A 27,175-nucleotide genomic window follows, 5' to 3' on the forward strand; every position below is an offset into this window, starting at 1 on the left:
AGGAGTTTTTCTCTTGGTTTAATTTCTTGTTCTCATGCTTGATGTTTTTTTTTTCCTTGTTTTTGCTGATGCAATTGGGGTTAAGTGACTTGCCCAGGGTCACACAGCTAAAATGTGTTAAATGTCTGAGATCACATTTGACTTCAGGGCTGGTGCTCTATCCACTGTTCCACCTAGCTGCCCCTCTGCTTGCTTGCTTTAATTCACTTAAGGACCCTCCAAATCATGAGGTTGTTTTTTATTTTTTTTTAATTTCTCAAGTGGTATCTGATACAAAAAACTGTCTCCTTTCTTCATTTTACATACATTCGTAAGCACAGGCATATTTGTTTTCTTGTTTTCATATTTTATGCTTCTATCTTTGGTTATTTCCAACATAAAGCTGAGAGCTAATCCATTTAACTGTTCTTGTTGCAAAAGAGACTGTGCTGTAATTCAGATTTCTGACACTCATTTGCCAGAAGAAATGGAAACCATCTGACTTTTCTCAAATTCCTAAAATTTAAGCAATCTATGAGATAATTCCATTGAAATGTTTCCCGACAACACATTAAAAAGTTGTCAGCTTGTAATCATATAAGCCCCCCAAAACTTTGCAACTTCTTCATTTCTATTTATGATACTTATATTTTACAGGTACTTAGCCTTTAAAAAACTCAGTTATGGCCTTTTCTCTCTGCAACCCAATAATGGGTACATACTGCTGAATCTTTCTCTAAAATGAACAAGTTATTGTTTAACATTTCATATTTCCACAACCACTCCATTTTGTTTTATTTTATCATCTTGCATCCTACTGAAATGACTTTTTGGCCTATAATGTATATCTGTTCCAGGTAATCTTTCAGTCTGATTTCAATGTTTTTTAAAAATATGTTTCAATATGTTATTATACTCTATATGAAAAGACAGTGACTCCCAAGACTCTCTCTTTTATAGAAAATAATTTATGTTCCCATTACAGGTCCTCTATTATAGCTAAATGTCAAGACTTACATTACTTGGAAACCTCCCTATCTTTTGCCTATCCTCTCTCCTAGAAGTTTTCCTCCTTCTTTTCTGCCAATCAAGTTTTGACCTTATTATTAAGGCCTAAGTATTACCTCTTGTCTTTCCTGATTAAGCACAATTAATTATGTCATTTCTTTTGTATTGGACTCAGCAGTAGTATGTACAATTTGAAAAGAAAAAATATAGCTATATATAATATGTACACACTGGGGCAAAATTGTTTTTCTTAGAATGTCTTGTGACAAAGACCTACACGTATTAGTTATTGTGCTATAAGTTTAAAACGATGTGACTTTCAAAAAGGCAAAAGTAGGACAGCATTCTTACTGAGACAAGATAGGCTTATACCCTGTCTTGGTAAAATCACATATTTATTACGGTACTTAGGACAATGGAAATTTGCAAGTTAGAGGACCCTTAAAGACTTTAGAAGTCATCCATGACTTCTACTCGATAGAAAAAATACATATTTAAAACAGAAGTCTTGTACTATGTGTGTGTGTGTGTGTGTGTGTGTGTGTTTGTGTGTGTGTGTGTGTGTGTGTGTGTGAGGTGTGTGTGTTATAGGTCTCTTTTAGTTTTGTAAACTTATGGAACACTATTCAAAGAAATATTTTTAGGTTTATAAAATAAAAAACACAAGTTTATATAGGAAATGGATTAAAAATTAGAAAATCATTCATCCATTCCAATTGCTACCACCACAAATTTATGATATATAACTGGACCCTTAAGGGAACCCTATGATACCTTCCTTATCAAGTGACTATCCCAATCCCCACAGCAGCTCTTCCACAACTTTTCATCCTCTCTCAAATTTTCCATGGTTTCTTTCTTGCCCACACTTTGAAATGAGAAATTTGCTTCAAATTTTACTAAAAAAAATGAGGCTGTTTGAAATGAGCTCCCTCACCTCTTCTCTTCCACATCTCCTATCTCTCAGATGCCTTCTGCCAATATCTCCTTCATTCCTACCTTGCATGATGAAGTAGGCTTACTCCTTACCAATCTTGAGCTTTAAAACTTATTCAGGTGACCCTGTGCCATCCCATCTCCTCCAACAGATTTCCCCCCTCACTCATGCCAACTCTATTATTTATTTTTAATTTCTGTAATCTATTCCATATCCCTTACAAACATGTCCATTTTGCCAACATGCTGAAAATCCTCTCTAGACATTTTAATCCCTGTTATCATCCTTTCTTTTTTTTTTTTTTTTTTGTAGTGCCCTAAGCCACAACCGTATTGTACTGCCTTTTTACTGCAAGCAGCCAGAAATGTAAGCAAGTAACAGACAGAATGGAAGTAGACTTTTCAAAATGTCTTAAAACAAGGGACCATGAAATTGGAACCCAATGTTTACAAAATAAAGAAATATGGGTCACAAACCCCAAAATACCTACCAAAAATATGGACATGTGAACAAAAATCGTGGTTAGAGCACTGAAGCTGCATTCACAAAGATCTGAGTTCAATTTCAATTTCTCTCTCAAACATTTACTAGCTGTGTGACCCTGCAGTAATCCTAATTAACAGCTATTTGTTTCAGTTTCCTCATTTGTCAAATGGTAATGATAATAGTATTTACATCTGAGGATTGTTGTGTGAATCAAATGTAATGTGCTGAGTATAATATCTACCATGGGAAAAGTACTATATAAATATTTATTATTTATCAATGATATATAACCCATTACTAATCCAACAAATTTACTAAGGAAAAAAAAAACATCATTAAGTCATATTTTTATATGTAAGTTACTCTACTAGATTCAATGGGAGAGTCTAAAAAAAACCCAGATTTTTTTTGCCCAAGGAAAAATGTGGTATCAATAGACCTCAAAAGAGGGGGAGAGCTTGCTTCCATAGAGGAAGAGATAAAATAGTATAAAGGAAGATAAAACTACAGTTTACAAAGGCAACAGGTAAATGGTGGAGAAATACATTTTGAGAAGAAACTCTAAAGTCTTGAAGATTAGAAAATACAAGGCATAGGCAGAGAACAAAATTTCTATAGTACTTAGAATTTCTTTAGGCAAGTAGTGAAAGGTAAGGTCAATAAGTACACTACAATAAACTCTACTAATAATAATGACTTATTTTTTGGTGAGGCAATTGGGTTTAAGTGACTTGCCCAAGGTTACACAGCTATTACATGATAAGTGTCTGATATTACATTTGAATCAGGTCCTCCTTGTTGCAAAACCACTGCCCTTACCACTTATCCAACTAGTTGATCCTATTAACTTAAATATTTAAAATTAAAACCTATAATAAAACAATAAGATTTTTGATCCACCATGCAGGATCCATGTTATCAAACATAATAAGTACTGCAGACAAAAATCAATAAGTCTGATTATATAGAGATCTGTGTAACAAACAAACAAATAAACAAACAAACAAAAACGTGCTTTTGAAACTAAAGAATAGAAAAAGGTTGGAAAATATTTCAAATCTCTATATAAACTAAGTTAGATAATAACAATATGTAAGATATACATTCAACTCTCAATATGCATATATTTTAACTTTTGCAAATTCAAGTATTTGTGAGATTAAGTCAGTAACCTCATGTTCACTTTCATGATAACAACCTGCATGCAAAGTAGAGATGAAAAATGAAAGCCACAATGCTGCAAATTTGTGGAGCAGCTGATATGTATTATTCCCTTCATTAGTCTTATTCATCTTATTTTTATAGATTAAAGAAGTCTGTGCATTCCATTGCCTATGAAAATTTACATGTCTGGACTTAAAACTCAAAGATCTATTATAATTATGCTCCACGAAAAATCTAATGCAAACACTCAAGGGGTCCTCTAAATAAGAAACATTACAGAAATATATCTCATTACAACAAAGAATATTGAAGAAAGTAGATTAGGACACATTGAAATGAGATTTCTTTTTTTTTTTTAAGACAAATTCTAAACACAGACTGTATAAACAATACCTTAATAAAACTGTAATCAATCTTAGTGTCACAAGATTACATAACTTAGAAAAAAATCCTTTTTAAGCAGTTATTATATAAATATATGCCTATACATGTGTATGTATGATATATACTATATATATATGTGTGTGTGTGTGTGTGTGTGTGTGTGTGTGTGTGTGTGTGTGTCAGACACAGTGTACAATGGTGTGAATATGAATACAAGTAAAAGGAAAGGCAGCCTTTCCCCCTCAAGGAGCTTAAATTCTAATGAGTAAAAGGAAGCTGGAAAAAGGTCAAGGACAAAGGATTCATCTGGGAACATGTCAGAAAATTACTTCAACAGTATTTCTAGGTTTAGAAATAATATGGTCAATCATTCCTAGGTAAAGATGAACTTTGGTTTGGTGGTCATTGGAATTGAATGCCCTCTTTCCCATTTCCCATATATTCTATGTATAGTTTGACTTTCAAATCATTTTCTAACAATGTGACTTCCATGACAGCTGAAGATTGACTGTATCTGACACATATCTTTTAATCTCTAAATCTAGAAAAATAGCTCAAAATGAAGAAATGAACAATAAAAATATCATTAACTTCATGAAAAAATGTTCCAGTTTCCCACCACTGAAAGAAACTTAAAAATCAACATGTTTATTTGATCACCTTAAGAAGGTGAAAAATTAAAAAGAATAGAGAATTCTGGGAAGATGGAGGAGCAAGTTGGTAAATTTGAAGCTCTCCAGATTTTCCCCACAAATAGAACAAATTTGTGCCTCAGGGCCAACACTGGTGATAGATCAAGATAACTTGGGGCAGGACAGGGCTTCTGATACAATCCAAAAAGCCCCAAGATTGAGGAGTAACTTGTCTGATGTGCAAACACCTCCAGGCAAACTACACAGAAACATCAAGTGGGGAGCTTCTCAGCTAGCTGGATATGGCTGGAGTCTCGGCAGAAACTTTCACTCCACCCCACTCTTTGTCAAATTCGGGTTTGAGTCTAGGAAGACAGAGTGAATCCTGGATGACTGGGAATTCCAGGCTCCACTGTGCTGCAGAGAGAAGGCCCTGGGTAGGAAGAAATCAGCACTTGGTGAAGGTGGAGCTCTTGATTTGGAATTCCTGATCAGAGTGGAGATCTCAAGGGAAGCTTGAGGCACCATCCTCCAATCCTATGATTAGAGATGTTTATACTTCTTATTAAAAAAAAATGAGCCAGCAAAGTAGACTCCCACCATTAAATCATATTATGGGAATAGAGAAAACCAGAATTCATCTTCAGAGGAGGACATTTTAGTAACAAAAAGCTTCTTCTACCTCAAAGAGTAATGTGAAATGGCCCCCTGCCCAGAGAGAATTTATGGAGGAATTAAAAAAAGAATTCAAACATCAAATGAGAGACATAGAGGAAAAAACTTTAAAAAATAAAAATAAAAAGCCAAACAATGAAAACAAGACGATTATGAAAAAAAAGTTAGCCAACTAGCAAAGGAGGGACAGAGTCTCAAAGATGAAATCTGAAAATGAGAATTGGATAAAGGGAAGCCAGTGAAGCTATGAGAAACCAAGAAATAACAAAATAGACTATAAAGAATGAGAAAATAGAAGAAGGTAAAACATCCTATATGAAAACTGAAAGATGTGAAGAGCAGATCAAGAAAAGAAAATATAGGAATAAGCTCACTGTTATAACTTTTTGACAAAAAAATGGACCTTGACACAATAATGCACGAATACAGTCCTGGAGTGATAGGACATGAAGGGAAAAATAGAAATAGAAAAAATCCCCTGATCACCACCACAAAAGATTCTTTTTGGAAAATAAACAGGAATATTCTAGTCAAATAGTGAAATCCCCAGATCAAAAAGAAAATTTTGCAAAAAGCAAAAAAAAAAAATCAAAACATTGGAGCTGTTACAATTAGAATTGTGCAAGACTTATCAGCACCTACAATAGAAGACTACAGGTCTACAGGTCCTGGAATCAATCTATCCACAACAGGAAAAAAATAAAAAGCTATTCCTATGGCCAAAAATATCACATCCAACAAAATTATCTATAATTTTGAATGATAAAAAATGAATATTAAATGAACTTGCAAATTTTCAGGACTTTCTTTCAACCAAACCTGAACTTAACAGAAAATTTAACATATAAGGGACAATATTAAAGAGCAATTTTGAAGAATTCCGCATAGAGAAACTGTTTAAACATCAAAATATTGTTTGGTTTTCCCTGGAAATGTATACTATGCTTTTAAGATTTACATCAACAGTAAGGTAGCTCAAAGGAAAGACTGGTAGAGTTAAGATAAAAATAGTAATTATGTAATAGAAAGAAAGCATAGAAGAAGAATACAAGCAAGCATTAGAGAGAGGGAAGACACAGTTCTGAAAACCTACTCACATCAGGAATGGGTTCAACACTACATATATAATATGAAAAGTATAGCACTCTCCAAAAATCTATAAAGAAGTAAGGGTAGTGGGGTGGGCAGATGGGGAAGCAAAGGGTAAGGAAAGAAGACAAGGGAGGGATCCTGGAGTGGGGAGAGGTTAAGTAATAACAAGACAAGTTATAAAACAGAATTTAATTAGAATCAGTAGGGATAGGAAAGTCGTGTGTGTGTGTGTGTGTGTGTGTGTGTGTGTGTGTGTGTGTGTGTGTGTGTCTATATATGTCTACATAAATATATATTTTCTTAATGGTAGCTTTCTTGAGGGTGAGAGGGTAGATGAAAGGAAAGAGTATAGTAAATAAGTTATACGGCAGAGAAAACAATTTACAAAGAAGTAAAGAAAAAATGGATATTCATGAACTTAATTTCTTCTAATAAATATATAATTTCTTTATCTGGTAATTTGTTGATGTATATTTTTAATTCTCCTTTAATTTTTGAAGGGCACATGACAATGTTATCTTTTGCTTTGTTTTATTTTGTTTTGTATTCCTTTTCTGTTTTTATTTTTTTTACTGTTTTTTTCAAATAAAATAAATTTTACAAATAAACAAAATGTCATAGAAAAACAAAAAAAAAAATTTACAAATCGTGGGAAATTCTAATATACCACTAGGAGAACTATAATTGGTCCAGGTGTTTTAGAAAACAATATGTAAGAATCAAAATACTATTTTTTTATTCCATTGCTAAGAATTCATCCTAAAAAGAGCAAGGACAGGAAAAATAAGAACTATGTGTGCAGAAATATTCATAGGTGCTCTATTTGTAATAAAAAATCAGGAGCAACCGGTGCAACCAACTTTTAGAGAAAATTAGTATTATTATGGAATGAATCACAGATATGGAGCAAGAAGAGACCTCTAGGAACATCATAATATTATTTATTTTAGAGTGTAAGTCATGGGATTTTAAGCCTGGTTCTCCACTCCAAATCTAAGACTCTTTTCAGTGCATAGTTAAATACAAAGGTAACAAGAAAATATGGAGACTGATAGAGAAATATTAGCAGAATGTAAATTGCATAAAAGTTGGTTTCAGTTAGTTATTCAGAAGAAAAAAAAAACACAACAAAACTTAGAGGTGGGGAAACTTGAAAGTCTGATGCAGAAAAAAAGCTTCTTTGCTTTAAAATAATTTGGGTCCTTTTAACTCCATTTGGATCTTTGGTATTAAATAACTAAAGAGATTGTATAGTATGTTTACAATATCTTTTAACAAAACAAAGCACTGTCTAAACTGAAATATGAGTAGAAAAAAAAATCAATAAAGAAACTTTACCTCCATATCAAAACTGAATTCGTTATCTGTGATTAGCTGGAGAATTTTCCATTCTGGTATGTCAGAGTATCTTTCAAAAAGAAACCAAAAATTAGTTCTTTTATTTCCAGAAGTCAATCATGAACAAGAAAACTTTTTAGTTGTTGCAAGGTTCTTTGTTACCCAATGATATGTTACAAAGGATGATTGAATAGAAGATATAATCAACTATTCCTATTCCAAGATTCATTTTGGTAGAGAAGAAAATATTAGTTTAGAAGCTATCAGGGGCTCTTTCCTCCAGAATAATCTCACTTAATTTTTACACTTTTCTAAAGTTGATAAACAAACACAATGGGACATTATAAATTCCCAAATTATTAAAACCTTGGAAATCTATTTGTAATAGCATGTCACTGTTCTCTGTACCTTCCCTTCTAAATTGTGACAATTACCCTCAACAGGTTTCAGCTCTAGATATGAGTTGTATTTGTTGTTCAATCATTTCAGTAGTGTCTTATTCTTTGATCCCATTTGGCATTTGATTGGCATAGGTACTAAAGTGGTTTGCCATTTCTTTCCTCAATTCTTTCACAGATGGGGAAACTCAGGAAAACAGGATTAAGTGAGACTTGCCTGGAATCATAACCAAATAAGTATCTGATCTAGATTAGAACTCAGATGACCCTTCTTGATTCCAAACCCAGGACACAGTGCCCACTGCTTTGCCTAGTTGTCCTTTAGATATGTGAATATATCATGCGTTCCAGTCTCAGTAAGTCTTTATTGTAAAAGTAAATGTTTATCTTCCTTGCTAGAAAAAGTTTTTACGATCCCTGTGGTAATCTACTTTCAAGGAGTTTCAACTCCAGATTTTTCAATTCACTTGCGCTGGAGGGAGAGAGTGGTTGAGTTCAGAATTCAAGTTGGGGTACATTATTTGTCTTTGATTAATGTAGGGAAATTTCAGAGAGAAAATAATGCAGATGAGCAACTGTTATGGGAAAAATTTCTGGGGCACACTTGCTCAATATAACAAAGGGGGGACTTGAATCCAATTTATCTTTATTCCCTGTTCACTAGCACAAAACCATTCTCTTCTCAGCTCCTTAGGATGTGTTAGCACATCTTTCTTTCTCTTTCCTTCTTCCTTTCCTTCTTCCTTTCCTTTCCTTTCCTTTCCTTTTTCCTTTCCTTTTTCCTTTCCTTTTTCCTTTCCTTTCCTTTTTCCTTTCCTTTCCTTTCCTTTCCTTTCCTTTCCTTTCCTTTCCTTTCCTTTCCTTTCCTTTCCTTTCCTTTCCTTTCCCTTTCCCTTTCCCTTTCCCTTTCCCTTTCCCTTTCCCTTTCCCTTTCCCTTTCCCTTTCCCTTTCCCTTTCCCTTTCCCTTTCCCTTTCCCTTTCCCTTTCCCTTTCCCTTTCCCTTTCCCTTTCCCTTTCCCTTTCCCTTTCCCTTTCCCTTTCCCTTTCCCTTTCCCTTTCCCTTTCCCTTTCCCTTTCCCTTTCCCTTTCCCTTTCCCTTTCCCTTTCCCTTTCCCTTTCCCTTTCCCTTTCCCTTTCCCTTTCCCTTTCCCTTTCCCTTTCCCTTCCTTTCCCTTCCTTTCCCTTCCTTTCCTTTCCTTTCCTTTCCTTTCCTTTCCTTTCCTTTCCTTTCCTTTCCTTTCCTTTCCTTTCCTTTCCTTTCCTTTCCTTTCCTTTCCTTTCCTTTCCTTTCCTTTCCTTTCCTTTCCTTTCCTTTCCTTTCCTTTCCTTTCCTTTCCTTTCCTTTCCTTTCCTTTCCTTTCCTTTCCTTTCCTTTCCTTTCCTTTCCTTTCCTTTCCTTTCCTTTCCTTTCCTTTCCTTTCCTTTCCTTTCCTTTCCTTTCCTTTCCTTTCCTTTCCTTTCCTTTCCTTTCCTTTCCTTCCTTCCTTCCTTCCTTCCTTCCTTCCTTCCTTCCTTCCTTCCTTCCTTCATTCCTTTTGCTCTGATACTTTGATACACATGAGCAATCTCCCTTCCTTTCTTCTTAAACTTGAGAACTGACTGCTTATTTGGTCCTGTTTTTTAACATTCTTCTTCCCTTTCTCATTTTTCAGTTGTATTTCATCTCCTTTTCCTCCTCTTTATAGCCTTCACCTTGTCTTCTTTCTTATGTCTTTTCCATCTCCTCAAATCCTCTTTGGGCTCACTTTCTTTTCTTCCTTTAGTTGGAATCTATCATCTTCAACTCAGCTTCTCAATTTTCACTTCAACTAACTCTACTTTTTACTTAAACTTCTCAAGGCCTCCTGAATTTTTTTATTAACTTCCAAATTTTTATTTTTCTTTCCAGATTCTTAGGGCTTCAAAATCATGTTCCTATTTGCTTCCCCTTAAATTCACATCTAAAAGAGGAATAATATAATACCATTAACAGGAATAATGTAAATGCTGCAACATGTCCATCAACCATAATCCCATAGAAAAAGAGATCAATTTCCTGGGACTATCTTGTTAGCATATCTAAAAGACTGACTCAATTATCTCTTTAGGTATCCTGCAACAACTCCCATAGATACAATGTACATGAGAGTTTGTTCTTACCTAGGCCCCCCCCCTTGTTCCCTTCCTAACTCTGTTCTAATGGGCTCTTTTCTCTACATCAAGGACTTACTTCCCTCTGACTTTAAAAAGCCATGTCACTTGAAACATCTTGCTTAATCATATTTGATTTAGCCCCTAAGCTATTTCACATTAATCAATGCCATCCTATGGGGCTGTGAAAATATCTCAGTTGAATTTGTCATATTAGGAACTGCTCTGGGTGCTTTATAGTTCTAATACTTCATTTTTTAAATAAATATAGGAAGAAAGGTTCCAAATGTTCAGCTTCTTGGGATCAGGGGACTCTTCCCACCAATCTCCCGAGACAATCACTCCCAACTTTGCCTCTTTTCTCTTCACCTTCCTCCTTATTTAAGAGAAAAAAATTATCATTTCTTGGAATACTTCATTCTACTTGATCATCTAGAAAGTGGAAAGGCGTTTTTCCAGAATTTTCACCTTCTTTTATATTAAGAGTAACTCTTAACACTGACAGCAACAAAGAGCACAGAATCTGTAGGACACTGCAAAATAACATTCTGTGCTGTGGGAAAATGAGCTCACTAAAAGTGAGATACTTAGCAATCTCTGTTTTAGTCATTCCTGTTAATGACCTTTACAACTAATCCTTTGCCATATCTGTTTGCCTTTGTAGGAGCTCCAGAGAAGTGCGTTTTCAAAAGGTTTACTACTTCTCAAGATACAATGCCAACTTGCCCACATCTCTCTAATTGGAAAGAAGAATATTCCTGCCAAAGTCTCAAAGTAAAAATTAGCTCTCTACCATAGTTGTCTACAAGAGTTCCAAGCAGAAACTACTCACCAGATGCTTCCCTCTTCTCTACCATTGCTTCTCTCCTTGCTGAGAAATCTCCAATACCATCTCTTGTCTTAATTTAGGATCCTGGTCCCAGTGACTAACCCCTAGCCCCTGTTGATAACTCCTTGATCTGAGCACTTAGGTAAAACTTCTGCAAGTAGAAGATGATACATATTTGCATTGCAGATGTGATTTAAAAGCCCCCTTCCAGGTGGCTAACATGTGGTGTGGCCATATGGAACATAGCTGGTTCATTCTTCATTCATCAAATACTATTTCTTAATAGTTCTAAGAGGGTTTTGTGGATAGGAAGTAGGAAGGGGGTAAAAATACAGTGGATTCAACTTCTTCCTTTGTCACATAATGATTTCATGAACCCAAACTAGTCACTTAATCCTTCAGCTTCCTCAGTCAACTATCTATACACAAAACAGTTAATAATCTGATAAATAAGCTTGAATAAACACATGCACACACATACACATAGTGTACATATATGTGTGTGTATATATACACACACATATGCAATATATGCATAAACATATATACACACATAATAATGTACATATATATATATATATATATATGTGCAAATGCACATGTACCTAGTAGGTGTCCAGTAAACCTAATTTGTTGAAAGTTAATTAAGCAAAAACATGAATTAATATGATAGTATAAAAATTCTATAGCATAGTATAGCATAGTATACTATAGTAGTATAAAAATTTTGGATTCATGACAGTCTGCTTTGTCTGAATTGAAAAACCCATTGAAGACTGGACCAAGAAGATTAATCAAAAGCTACAAAGCCTACCTGCTTGTAGAATCTTCTGAAGAACTTTCTTCTGCTATTGTAGAAAAAAGTAAAATACAATTAAAACTTAATATATAAAAATTAATATAAAAGGCATAATTTTAAAGCTATTCTACAATGTATTTTTGAGCAACGCCAATATGATTCAAAGGGAATTGTGATATAGATAAATGTCTTTAAGTTGAATGAGGTGGGTAGAAAGAGGTGGTCTTAAAATATGAGTTATCTGTGAGTGATCTGGTTACATTAATTGCTTCGCACTTTCAGAGCACCATATCTCTAAGCAAATACCATAAATAAAAAGAACAATCTGCTCTAACATGAATAATTTGGGCTTTTTTATGTAAGTAGATTGCAAAGACGATATTGAGAAAGATCGACTTTCTTACCACAGTCCTCACAGATAAAATGTTTGGAAATATAGTACTGCCACATTCAGCATGACATGGCAGAATATTCCCTTTTATAAATCAGAGAAATCCACAGACATTCAGTTTAGCATAACATAACATATTTCTATCTCTTCTCCATGGGCAAGAGATCCAAAACAATGTAACCTGTCTAAAGCTCTATAATCCCTTGAAGAAAGGGGTTAATAAGTAGAAAACCAATGTATTTTTTCTATTCAAGTCTTCTTGGGAAGGGAAACTAAAAATAAAAACAAAAGTAATGATTTACAATGCACATCTATTATTTCTTCTGATCTTTGACTGCAAAATATAGTTTAAAAATATTTTACTGGGCAATAAAATAAGAAATTCTTTTTTTTTTTACTACGAACCATGACATGAGTCTAAGGGAAAGAACTAAGAGATAACTATTTCTCCATTTCACTAGGTATATTATTTTGTTATTTAATTCATAAATCATTCTCCAAAATTGACTTTCTCCAAAACATTGAAAATGATGCTGCCAGATTGCTTTTGAACTAATTATGTCCAAAGGAATATGAGATTTCATTTGTATGGAAATCACAGTGATAAAAATTACCTTCACTGATAAACAGGGAATTTCTCTGCAAATGATATTCTTTTAATTTAATAGTTTTTATTTACCAGATATATGCATGGGGAATTTCACAACATTGACAATTGCGAAACCGTTTTTTCTAATTTTTCCCCTCGTTCCCCCCCACCCCAAAGATGGCAGGTTGGTCAATACATGTTCGATATCTTAAAGTAGAAATTTATACATATACACACACACACACACACACACACACACACACACACACACACGACCAAAAGTTTGTTTTGCAGTCCAAAAAGAATCGGACTTTGAAACAGTGTACAATTAGCCTGTGAAGGAAATATAAAATGCAGGCGGACAAAATTAGAGGGATTGGGAATTCTATGTAGTGGTTCTTATGCTGGGTGTAGCTGGTTCAGTTCATTATTGCTCTATTGGAAGTGATTTGGTTCATCTTATTGTTGAAAATGGCCATATCCATCAGAATTGATCATCATATAGTATTGTTGTGCAAGTATACAACGATCTTCTGGTCCTACTCATTTCACTCAGCATCAGGTCATGTAAATCTCTCCAGGCTTTTCTGAAATCATCCTGCTAGTCATTTCTTACACAGCAATCATATTCCATAATATTCATATACCACAATTTATTCAGCCCTTCTCTAATCAATGGGCATCCGCATCCCTTTCCCTTCTTTAAGATCTCTTTGGGATATAAGACCAGAAGTAAAACTGCTGGGTGAAAGGGGATGCACAGTTTGATAACTTTTTGAGCATAGTTGAAAATTGCTCTCCAGAATGGCTGGATGCATTCACAATTCCAGCAACAATGTGTCAGTGTCCCTGTTTTCCCACATCCCCTTCAACATTCTGCATTATCTTTCCCTGTCATTCTAGCCAATTAGAGATGTGTAGTGGTATCTCAGAGTTGTTTTAATTTGCATTTCTCTGATTAATAATGACATGGAGCATCTTTTCATATAGCTAGAAATAGTTTCAATTTCTTCTTCTGAGAATTGTCTGTTCATATCCTTTGACCATTTATCAATAGGAGAATGGCTTGATTTCTTATAAATTAGAGTCAATTCTCTTTATATTTTGGAAATGAAGCCTTTATTGCAAATGATATTCTTAGTGAATTATTAAGTTGAGGCGCTGTGAGGTTAAGCAACTTGTGTAGAGTCAACCAGCTAGGATGTATCAGAAGTGAGTTTTAAACCTATGTCTTCTGACAGTAAAGGACAGCTCTTTAGCCAGTTTACCCAACTGGTTAGGACCTGCAAAAATGTTCACTGTGTCTCCTCAGACTGAGAATTTAGAGTTCCCGCTACTCTCTGATATATTTTAAGTGAAATTTCATTATATAACATAATACATATTGAGTTATCTAATAATGATTTATTTCCATTTAAACATAAGTAAGCTAAAAATGTCATTCTATACTGTGCAGCCAAAAATGGTATTTCTAGATACTTTCCTGAAGAGTGGAGGGCCTGAAGATATCAACTATGTTCATAAATATCAAAGTAGCTAATGCTTCTCCCTAGGCAGATATTTTAGTATGGTAGTTTTTTAAAACATAAAATCAAGGAGACAAAAAATGCACAAATCTTTGAGCTCTTCCTTCCTTTTGTCACATAAAGCCTCTGAATTGGTTTTCGAGTGACAGAATCCACATATATTTTCAGCAGAAGATACTTTGGAAGAACCTCAGGAAAAGTCGGTCTGAAGAACAGGGGTAGGGTGGAGGTGGCCCAGCAAAGGTACAATACAGGGACTGAGGTCAGAGTGGATTCTGTCCCCTGGAGAAATTTACTGGGAATCTTTTAACTATAATACAAGCTATTCTGTCTTGGTTCAGAAACCACTGGATCAGCAAACAGACTTTTCCTGAAGTTCTTCCAAAATATCTTCTGCTGAAAGACTTTCAACTCAACTTCAGAAGACAAATAATGAGACCCCAAACCCCAGGAAAACAAATGGGTTTAGCCATGCTTACACAGCACTAGATGGAAGACAGCAACCCTGGCCCCAGGGAAGCATGAAACTACTGTTGCCTGTAGAGGAAATTTGAGATAGAGGAAATTTGGGACAATTTCCCTATTGTCCTAAGAGCAGACCAGAACATTTAAAAATGAAAAGCAAAAGAACTCTGACCATAGATAGATTCTATGGAGATAGGAAAGTGCAGACCTCAAACCCTGATGACACTTGAGGCAAAAAGCCATCAGGTCAAGCCTCAAAATGTAAGATAACTTGGTCTGCAACTCTGAAGATTCTCTTAGTAAGAATTATAAATAGATCTTAAAAGAGTTAAAAGGAAAGTGGAGAAAGGAAATGAGAGCTTTAGAAAAAGAACCAGAGATCTTGTTTTAAAAAAAATACTACTTCCCGGGGGGGGGGGGGCAGAGCCAAGATGGTGGAGAGGATAGATGCTTCATTCTGAACTCCCTTCTACCCTCACTTACTATATACCTAATTCAGCCTCAGAAATCATGCTTGACTGGTAGGATTCCCAAATATTGGGAGTACAACACTTTGCCAGCCAAAGATTACTTGGAACTTCGCCAGATAAAGTCTGTCTTGATCGGGTAGGAGGAGTCCAGAGCAGCCAGGGAGTCAGAACACAGAGGCTTGCCCATGCTGAGTGGACCCGGAGCACAGTGTGATCCCTGTGGGTGGAGAATTTGCAGGGAGGACTCTACCACACGTTGTCTGCTCTGCTTTAATTGAAAAGCAGTAGATCAACAGAGAAGTTACACAAACACCAAAGGTAGCATATACACCAAAACACCAGAGTTTAACAGGACCTGACCATACCCACCCAGCACCAGGAGTGACCCAGCACAACCCCAGTACAGCTGTTCAGCCATAGTCTACCAGAACAGAGACACTTCTGCTGCTCAACCGCTTGTCCCAAGGCAGCCACTAGTGGGGCTCTGCCCAGGGCACACTTCCTGCCCAGTGGGGTACTTCCAAAGAAAATCACACTACTGCATAGCAGGGTTCTGCCCAAGACACTCATAATTTCTGCACAGTGGGGGCTCTGCCCAGGGCAGTAAGACTTTGCAGCAGAATGTCCACTCTTCAAGCCTGTTTTTGCAGGACAGTTACTGTCTATCTGTCCCTGTTTTGCAGAGGAAGCTGAGAACCTCCTTCCCCTGAAGCCAGACACTAAGGGCTTTAAAAAAAATGAATAAAAAAGCCAAGCTAGCTTTAACTATAGATAGTTTCTATACAGAAATAGAGCAGATTTCTAACCCTAAGGAGACTAATAGAAGAAAATTTCCAGAAAAAAAAAAAACAAAAACAAAAACAAAGGGGGATATAACCTGATCCCCATCAGACAAGTTCAACTGGAAGAAATCAGAAAATATCCTAAAACAGAGCTAGAAGAAAAATGGATAAAAAAAAAGAGAAGCTCTGCAAAAGAGCATGAGAAATGCATATAACTCATTAAAAGAAAGATTTGATAAAGTGGAAAAAGAAAACAACTTCCTGAAATGTGAAATGGAAAAGGTAAGGGACTCCCAGGTAAACAGAATTTGTGAATTGGAAAAGGTAAAGAAGTCCCAGGAAAGTAAGATTTGTTCATTGGAAAAATGAAAATAACTCATTAAAAACAAAACAAAACAAAACAAAACAAAACAAACAAACAAACAAAAAAAAATGAGTGAAATGGAAAAAATTCCATAGAGCAAAACAAGTCATTTAAAAACTCAATTGGACATATAGAAAAAGAAGGGAAAAAAGTTAATGAAGCTAATAACTTATTAAAAATAAGAACTGATTTGATTAAAAAATCAGAACTGATCAGAATTGAATGTAAACTGCTTGCATTATTATCTTTTCTACCCAGGTTACTTATACCTTTGGAATCCAATTATTACCATGCGACAAGAAAATTGGATTTACACACATATATTATATCTAGGTTATGCTGTAGTACATTTAATATTCATGGAATTGCCTGTCATCTAGGGGAGGGAGTAGAGGCAGGGAGGGAGGGAGGGGAAAATTTGGAAAAATGAATACAGGGATAATGTAAAAAAATATATATATTCATGCATATGTACTATGAAAAAATTATATTTATAAAATTAATTTAAAAACTCAGAATTGAAAAAACAGAAATGAATGATTATTTGAGACATCAAGAATCAGTGAAGAAAAAACAAAAAAATGAAAAAAATAGAAAAAAATGTTAAATATCTACGTGGAAAAATAAGAGACCTGGAAAATAGATCTAGGACACATAATCTAAGGATAATTGGAATCTCTGAAAAGCATGATGAGCAAAAAGAGCCTAGACAATATTTTTCAGAAAATCCTCCAAGAGAACTGCCTCACATGTAAGAGAATCAGAAGGTAAAATAGGCATTGAACCCCCAAATAAAAACGTCAAGTAATAACGTGGCTAAATTTCAGAACTGTCAGACTTAGGAAAAAATGTTACAAGCAGCCAGAAAAAAAAACAAAAAAAAAAAAAAAAACAATACCAAGGAACGACAATATAGGATAACTCAGAATCTAGCAGCTTCCACATTAAAGGATCAAAGGGCCTGGAATCTCAGCTTCTGAAAGTCAAAAAGACTTGGAATGCAGCCAAGAATAAACTACCCAGCTAAGCTGCACATTTTCTTCCAGGGAAGAAGATAGACATTCAATGAAACAAGTGAATTCCATTTATTCCTAATGAAAAAATAAATAAATAAATAGAGCTAAACAAAAAATTTAACCTCCCAATAGGAGAACCATAAAAGATAAAAAGAACTCTTGTTTTTTGTTATAGGCATACATAAAGAGCATTTGTATAATTTGGTTTTACTGTTATAATATTTAAAAAATTGGAAAATAAAAGTGGAAAGGGGATTTTATCAGAAAAGGGAAAAGGGGAGATAAAAAGAGGGAAATTACATCACACAAAGAGGCAAAGGAAACCTATTATATCTGAGGGAATTAAGGGAGAGGGAGGTACATCGTACTCTCATCAGATTTGGCTCAAAGAGAAAATATTAGACATATTTGGTTTACAGAGAAACTTCTCTCACCCCATTGAAATGTGGGAGATGAAAAGGGAGAAGGAAAGGAGTAAATTAAATAGAAGGGAATACAGAAAAAAAAATAAGACAAAGTTAAAGGAAAGGAGGAGGGACTGAAAGGGGATGGGAGGGATTCTAAAAAGGGAGAGCGGCATGAGGCAAGTGGTGCCCTAAGTTTAATACTGGGGACATGGGTAAAGAGGGAAAGGAAAAGGAAAGTATAATCTGGGGATAATAAGATGGCAGAAAATACAGAATTAGTACTTTTAACTGTAAATGTGAATGTGATGAATTCTCCCATAAAGTGGAGTCTGATGCACACTGCATCAAAAGCCAGAATCCTACAATATATGGTTTGCAGGAAACACATTTAAAGCAGGGTAATACATACAGAGTCAAGGTAAAAGGCTGTAGGAGAATCTATTCATTATGCTTCAGGTGAATTCAGAATAGCAGGGCTAGCCATTTTCAGATCAAGAAAAGCAAAATATTATCTAATTAAAAGAAATAAGGAAGGAAAGTACATCTTGCAAAAGAGTAGCATAGACAATGAAGCAGTATCAATACTAAACATATATGCACCAAGTAGTGAATATATATTGTGCATATATGGTGCACCAAGATCTCCTAAAGGAGAAGTTGAAAGAGTTGGAAGAAAAAATACACAGCAAACTATAATAGTTGGAGAACTCAACCTTGCACTTTCAGAATTAGATAAATCAAACCACAAAACAAATAAGAAAGAAGTTAAAGAGGTAAATATTGGTAATATTGGAAAAGTTAGATATGACAGATCTTTTGAGAAAACTGAATAGAGACAGGAAGGAGTATACTTTCTTCTCAGCAGTTCATGGAACTTCTACAAAAATTGACCATATATTGGGACATAAAGACCTCAAAATTAAATGCAGAAAGTTAGAAATAGTAAATTCATTCTTTTTAGATCACAATGAAAAAACTACATTCAACAAAAAGCTAGGGCTAAACAAAAAAGTAATTGGAAACTAAATAATCTCATCCTAAGGAATGAATGGGTCAAATCATAGACACAATAATTTCACTCAAGAGAATGACGACAATGAGACAACATACCAAAATTTGTGGGATGCAGCCACAGTGGTAATAAGGGAAAATTTTATATCTCTAGAGGCTTACTTGAATAAAATAGAGAAAGAAGATCAATGAATTGGGTTTACTACTTAAAAAGTTAGAAAAAGAGCAAATTAACCCTCCCATCAAATATTAACTTGGAATACTAAAATGAAAATGAAAATAAAATTGAATATAAAAAAACTTTTAAATTAATAAATAAAACTTGAGAGTTTGTTTTATGAAAAAAAACGATAAAATTGATAAACCTTTGGTAAATTTGATTAGAAAAAGGAAAGAAAGTGGGGCAGAGCCAAGATGGCACAGAAGATACACATGCATTTCTAAGCTCCCTTTTACCATCAATACCAACTAGTGAAATCAGCTTCAAAAATAATGCTGGACTGATAAAAACCACAAGGATTAGAAGCACAACTTACCAGAAAAAGAGAATCTGGAATTTTAACAGAAAAGGTCGGTTCTAAGAGGAGGAAAAAAAGCACCGGCACAGACAGGGTTGGACTAAGGGCTAGCACATTGAGTCAAATGGGCTGGGGAGAACTCTGGGATCAGAGAAGCCACTGAGATAGAGGAATCTGGCATAGGCTGATAGCTCCACTCTGCTTGTAAAATGGCACATAAGAAGAGAAATCAAAGCCACTTTAAAGTAAAAATCCAGAAAATATAATCACCCCAAACCAGAAGTTACAGAACACTAATCTCATTATGGTGTGCAGCCCCCTTCTGCTGTCCGGGGCTTTTCCTTAGGGCAGTTAAGAATGTGAACAGCAGGGGACACAGCCTGGGGCAGCCTGTAATCCTCATAGTGTGGGGCTCAGCCTGAGGTAGTGGAATTCTCACAGTAGTGAAACTTCAGCAGCAGTGGAACTCCCACAGCAGCAGAACCCCTGCAACAGCAAGTGTGCTTTCTGAGCAGAGATGTCCAGTTTAAGAGCAGGGGCTTTTTGTGTCAGCTGGTAATATTTACGGCCCTATGGGAGGCTTTGCCTGGGGTTTGTGACGCTTTTACTGTTCAGCCTCTAGTCTCAGGGCAGTTGCTAGGTGACATAGTGTGGGTCCTTCAATGGGCACTCCTTGCTGCAGCCCTGCTAACCACCTCTGAGTCATTTCTGTTGGGAGGAAGAGAACTCTCTCCCAGAGTTCTCTCTTAGCCCAGTCAAAGGATTGCTGCATCCTATCAACTGTCTGGGAGAAAGCTGGTAAATTTCATACAAAAGAGCAGACCCCCACAGAGTTTTAAGAATGAGTAAGAAACTGAAGAGAATGATTGACACATTTTATACTGAGAAAGAGCTGGTATCCAACCCCAAGGAAGCTAACAGCAAACACTCTCCAGATAACAGCCTAAAAGGGAATGATACATGCCCGTCAACACATAATCCTCTCCTAGAAGAGACTGGTCAAAAGTTAAGAGATTTTGAAGAAAAATGGGGAAAGGAAAGAGAAGCTATGATAGAGAATAACAACGTCCTGAAATTTGAGTTGGAAAAAAATACAGAATTCACAGGAGGTGCAGGGAAACAAAATTTTGTGAATTAGAAAAGATTAACAAAAAACAGGAAAGTAAGATTTCTGAATTGGAGAAGATAAAAAAAATCCTTAAAAAGTAGTGTTTGTGATGTGGAAAAAGAAAATAACTCACTAAAAAAATAGTGAAATGAAAAAAAATTCAACTGAGCAAAATAATTCATTTAAAAGCTCAATTGGACCCATACAAAAAGAACTAAAAATTTGAAGGAAAATGACTCATTAAAAATCAGAACTGAACAAATAGAAATGAATGATTCATTGAGAAATCAAGAATCAGTCAAACAAAACAAAACAAAACAAAAAAATAAATAAATGAAAAGCTGGAGAATAACATCAAATATTTACTGGGAAAATCTATAGACTTGGAAAATAGATCTAGGAGAGATAATCTGAGGATCATTGGATTTACTGAAAATTATGATGAAAAAAAAGAGCCCAGATTCTATTTTACAGGAAATCATCAACGAGAATTGTCCAGAGATAATAGGAACAGAAGGGAAAATAGGCGATGAAAGAATTCCTCGAACATCTTCTGAAAAAGACCCTAAAAAAAGAACATTGTGGCTAAGCTGCCAAACTACCAAACTAAGGAAAAAATATTGCAAGTAGCCAGGAAAAAAAAAAAATTCATATCAAGATTCCACAATAAGGATCACTCAAGACCTGGGTGCCTCCACATTAAAGGATCGTAGGGCCTAGAACCTGATATTCTGAAAGTCAAAAGAACTAGTATTGCAACCAATAATAAACTATCCAACTAAGTTTAGCATTTTCTTCCATGGAAGAAGATGGACATTTAATGAAACAGAGGAATTCCATTTGTTTCTAAGGAAAAAAAAAAAAAAAACAGATTTAAACAAAAAATTTGATCTACATCCACAAGTCTCAAGAGAAGCAAAAAAAAAAAAAAGGTAAAAAGCACTCTTGAGAACTGTATCTCTGTTGTGGATACAAAGTCCACATGGATAATTTAATTTTACTGATATAACATGAAAAAGAAGTAGTAAAGGGAAGGAGATAGTATCATAAAATGGGAAAGGAAAGATAAAAAGAAGGAATCTAAATCCCAGGAGGAGGCATAGAAAATTTACCACATCTGAGGGAACTTAGAGAGGGGGAGAAATATTGTATAAATCTTACTCTCATCAGAGTAGGCTCAAAGAGTAAATAATTGACATATTTGTTTTTCACAGAATTCTCTCTCACCTCATTAAAAGTGCAGAGAGGAAAAAGGAAAAGAAAAAGAGGAATAAGGGAAGGGTACAAGAAAGGAGAAGGGACTTAAAAAGAGGGGGGAGGGATACTTAAAAGGGAGGGCTATGCATCACAAGTGGGGTCCATAAATTCAATACTGGGTAAAGGTTTCAGGGGGACAAGGGGGAAAAAAAAGCATAATCAGGGAATAATATGATGGCAGGAAATACAGAATTAGTAATTTTAACTCTAAATGTGAATGGCATGAACTCTCCCATTAAACTGAGGCAGATAGCAGACTGGATCAAATGTCAGAACCCTACAATATGTTGTTTACAGGAAACACATTTAAAGGAGGGAGATACATACAGAGTAAAGGTAAAAGGTTGGAAAAGAATCTATTATGTTTCAGGTGAAGCCAAAAAAGCAGGGCTAGCCATCCTTATCTCAGATCAAGCAAAAGCAGAAATTGATCCAATTAAAAGAGATAAGGAAGGAAACCATATCCTGCTAAAAGGTAGCATAGATAATGAAACCATATCAATACTAAACATATATGCACCAAATGGTATGCCATCTGACTTCCTAAAGGAGAAGTTAAGAGAGTTGCAAAAAAAATTAAACAGCAAATCTATAATAGTGAGAGACCTTAACCTTGCACTCTCAGAATTAGATAAATCAAACCATAAAAAAAATAAGAAAGGAATTAAAGAGGTAAATGGAACATTAGAAAAACTAGGTATGATAGATCTTTGGAGAAAACTGAATGGTGATAGAAAGGAGTATACTTTTTTCTCAGCAGTTCATGGAACCAATACAAAAATTGACCATATATTGGGACGTAAAAATCTCAAAATTTAATGCAGGAAGGCAGAAATAGTAAATGCCTTCATCTCAGATCACAATGCAATAAAAACTACATTCAACAAGAAGTTAGGGGCAAATAGACCAAAAAGTAATTTGAAACTAAATAATCTCATCTTAAAAATGACTAGGTAAAACAGCAAATTATAGAAAAAAATAATAATTTCACACAAGATAATGACAATGATGAGACATCATACCAAAATTTGTGGGATGCAGCAAAAGAGGTGATAAGGGGAAATGCCATGTCTTTAGAGGCTTACTTGAATAAGAGAGAGAAAGAGAAGATCAATAAATTGGGCCTGCAACTTGAAAAGCTAGAAAAGGACCAAAATAAACCCCCCCAACCAAACACTAAACTTGAAATTCTAAAATTAAAAGGAGAAATCAATAATATTGAAAGTAGTGGGCAGGTAGGTGGCCCAGTGGATAGAGCACCAGCCTTGAATTCAGGAGGACCTGAGTTTAAATCTGGCCTCAGACATTTAACATTTCCTAGCTGTGTGACCCTGGGCCAGTCACTTAACCCCAGCCTCAGGAAAAAAAATAAGAAAAAAAACAAAAATATGAAAAAAAAATCTATTGAATTAATAAATAAAACTAAGAGTTGGTTTTATGTAAAAGCTAATAAAATAGATAGACCTTTGGTAAATCTGATTAGAAAAAGGAAAGGGAAAACTTAAATTGTTAGTCTTACAAATGAAAAGAGGGATCTTTCCACCAATGAAGAGGAAATTAGAGAAATAATAAGGAGTTACTTTCCCCAACTTTAAATGGATGACTACCTCCAAAAATATAGGCTTCCTAGATTAAGAGAAGGAGGAGGTAAACTGCTTAAATAGTCCCAACCAAAAACTAAACTTGAAATTCTAAAATTAAAAGGAGAAATCAATAATATTGAAAATAGTGGGCAGCTAGGTGGCCCAGTGGATAGAGCACCAGCCTTGAGTTCAAATCTGGCCTCAGACATTTGACACTTCCTAGCTGTGTGACCCTGGATAAGTCACTGAACCCCAGCCTCAGTAAAAAAATAAAGAAAGAAAAAAAAAAAAAGAAAGAAAAAAACCCCTTTTAATTGATAAATAAAACTAAGAGTTGGTTTTATGAAAAAGCTAATAAAATAGATACAACTTTGTTAAATCTGATTAGAAAAAGGAAAGGGAAAACAAATTGTTCGTCTTAAAAATGAAAAGGGGGATTTTTCCACCAACGAAGAGGAAATTAGAGAAATAATAAGGAGTTACTTTGCCCAATTTTAAATGGATGACTACCTCCAATAATATAGGCTTCCTAGATTAACAGAGGAGGAGGTAAACTGCTTAAATAGTCCCATTTAAGAAAAAAGAAATAGAACAAGCTATTACTCAACTCCCCAAGAAAAAATCCCCAGGACCAGATGGGTTTACATGTGAATTCTACCAAACATTTAAAAAACAAGTAGCCCCAATGTTATATAAATTATTTGAAAAAATAGAGGATGAAGGAGTCCTACCAAACTCTTTATATGACACAGACATGTCACTGATGATACTAAACGAGGTAGGTTGAAAACTGAGAAAGAAAACTATAGACCAATCTCCTTAATGAATATTGATGCTAAAATCTTAAATAAGATATTAGCAAAAAGACTTCAGAAAATCATCCCCAGAATAATACACAGTGATCAAGTAGGATTTATACAAGGAATGGAATGCAGGGCTGGTTTAATATTAGGAAAACTATTAGGAAAACTATTAGTATAATTGACCATATTAATAATCAAATTTTAAAAAAGCTTATGATCATCTCAATAGATGCAAAAAAAAGCATTTGATAAAATATAACATCCATTCCTACTACAAACACTTGAGAGAATAGGAATAAATGGACTATTCCTTAAAATAGCCATGAGCCTATACTTAAGACCATCAGTAAGCATACTAGGTAATGGAGATAAACTGGAACCTTTCCTAGTAAGATCAGGAGTGAAAAAGGTTGCCCACTATCACCATTACTATTCAATATTGTATTAGAAATGCTAGCCACGGCAATAAGATTCAAGAAAGAGATTAAAGGAATAAGAGTAGGTAATGAAGAAATCAAACTATCACTCTTTGCAGATGGTTTGATGGTATAGTTAGAGAACCCAAGAGATTCTAATAAAAAGTTATTGGAATTCACAACTTTAGCAAATTTGCTGAATACAAAATAAATCCACATAATTTTCCAGCATTTTTATACACCACCAACAAAATGCAACAGCAAGAGATACAAAGAGAAATTCCATTCCAAACAACTGTCAAGACTATAAAATATTTGGGAATCCATCTACCAAAGAAAAGTCAGGAATTATATGAGCAAAATTACGAAACACTTGCCACAAAAATAAAGTCAGATTTAAATAATTGGAAAGACATTAAGTGCTCTTGGATAGACCGAGCGAATGTAATAAAGATGACAATGCTCCCCAAACTAATCTATTTATTTAGTGCTATACCAATCAGACTCCCAAGAAACTATTTTAATGACCTAGAAAAAATAACAACAGAAATTATATGGAACAATAAGAGGTTGAGAATTTCAAGGGATGTAATGAAAAAAAAATTAAATGAAGTTGGTCTAGCTGTACCTGATCTAGAACTATATTATAAAACAACAGTCATTAAAACCATTTGGTATTGGCTAAGAAATAGACTAGTCGATCAGGGGAAAAGATTGGGTACACAGGACAAAATAGGGTACAACTATAGAAATCTAGATTTTGACAAACCCAAAGACACCAACATTTGGGATAAGAATTCATTATTTGAAAAAAAAAAAACTGTTGGGAATACTGGAAATTAGTATGGCAAAAATTAGATATGGACCCACACTTAACACCATATACCAAGATAAGAACAAAATGGGTCCATGATTTAGGCATAAAGAATGAGATCATAAACAGATTAGAGGAACTGGGGATAGTCTACCTTTCAGACCTGTGGAGGACAAAGAAATTTATGACCAAAGGAGAACTAGAGATCATTATTGATCACAAAATAGAAGATTTTGATTACATCAAATTAAAAAGCATTTGTACAAACAAAACTAATGCAAACAAGATTAGAAGGGAAGTAACAAATTGGGAAAATATATGGAGGGCTGTGAAAAGCAAGTGGTGTTCACAAGTTTAATACTGGGTAGGGGGGTAAGAGGGAAGGAAAGGTTAAAAACATAAGCAGAGCTTAACAGGATGGCAAGCAATATAGAATTAGTCATTCTAACCATAAATGTGAATGGGGTAAACTCCCTTGTAAAGAGGAATCAGTGAGTAGACTAGATTAAAAGTCAGAATCCTACTATAAGTTGTTTACAGGAAATACACCTGAAACAGGGTAATGCATTCAAACTAAAAGTAAAGGAATCTACGATGCTTCAGGTAAAGCCAAAAAAGCAGGGGTAGCCATCATCATCTCAGATCAAGTAAAAACAAAAATTGATTGAATTAAAAGAGATAAGGAAGGGCATTATATCCTGCTAAAGGGCAGCATCAATAATGAAGCCGTATCAATATTAAACATATACTCACCCAGTGGTGCAGCATCTAAATTCTTAAAAGAGAAAATAAGGGAGCTGAAAGAAGAAATAGACAGCAAAACTATAATAGTGGGAGATCTCAACCTTGCACTCTCAGAATTAGATAAACCAAACCATAAAATAAATAAGAAAGAAGCCAAACAGGTAAATAGAATACTAGAAAAGTTTGATATGATAGATCTTTGGCGAATTTCATTCAATTTATATTAAATCATAAGAAATGGTATCATTTATTTACCCCACATTTAAGCGTAAAAACATTATATTATCAAATGTAATATTTAATGTTTTAAGTGTTAAAGAGTTTTCACTTTTGGTTAAGTTATTTGGTTATTTTGGTTTAACATATGTAGAATAATTTGGTTAAACATTTATAAAATAATTTGGAAGTCAGAAAATTGATAGTGTAGCCTAACATTTATTGGGGAGATAAAGCAGATAAAAGTGACACAAACATTGCTTTGTAGTTTCAGGGTAGTAGACCTACAATTTGGTAATTAATTCATTAACCAAAGATAAAAAAGTTTCTATTATTTTAAAATAGAGAATGTATGAATTTTAAGATAGCGCTTATTTTTTAATTAACTATTTATTTGGGTTTATCAGTAGTTCTACCTTTTTTGTACAGGAATGGTACACTGAAAGCAAATCCAAAACCAGAAGGTTGCTCTGAACAGCTGATTTGGGATGTAGAGGGCTTATTACAGTCTTTCTGATTTTCAATTTGTTGATAATAAGTAAGTCTAAAAAAAAAGTAAACAAAATAAGTCTGCATCACCCAAATAAAATAATATATGCAACAAATCTTTATGTATCTCAAATATTAGACACTTTTAATATTTTTATTGTTTTAATAAAGTCTTTAATAAAGCAATACTAATCATTCAACTGAGATGTAATACATTTGTCTTCAGAGTCACAGTACTATAGAATTGTAGGCTTAAAACTGAAAAGGCTTATTAAGGGCATTAAGGGTAATCTTTTTATCAGTTAAATAACTAAATCCCAGAAAGGATCCAGTTGTCCAGACAAGTTGTCCACA

The 27,175-nt window shown here is 34.6% G+C and overlaps 1 protein-coding gene across 14 annotated transcripts in view; it reads right to left on the reverse strand.

Moving 5' to 3' along the window:
* LOC141544595 (uncharacterized) overlaps positions 1–27,175 on the reverse strand; it is a 79,932-nt gene that overhangs the window by 24,093 nt on the left and 28,664 nt on the right. For all 14 annotated transcript variants that reach the window (XM_074270970.1, XM_074270979.1, XM_074270978.1 and 11 more), the window contains exons 6-8: positions 26,749–26,876; positions 11,868–11,901; positions 7,696–7,765 (exon numbers count right to left, since the gene is read on the reverse strand). In XM_074270970.1, coding sequence (XP_074127071.1) covers positions 7,696–7,765; positions 11,868–11,901; positions 26,749–26,876 — 232 coding nt within the window. The remainder of the gene's footprint in view (positions 1–7,695; positions 7,766–11,867; positions 11,902–26,748; positions 26,877–27,175) is intronic.

Source organism: Sminthopsis crassicaudata, chromosome 5 (assembly GCF_048593235.1).
Source record: "Sminthopsis crassicaudata isolate SCR6 chromosome 5, ASM4859323v1, whole genome shotgun sequence".
Classification (NCBI taxonomy): Eukaryota; Metazoa; Chordata; class Mammalia; order Dasyuromorphia; family Dasyuridae; genus Sminthopsis; species Sminthopsis crassicaudata.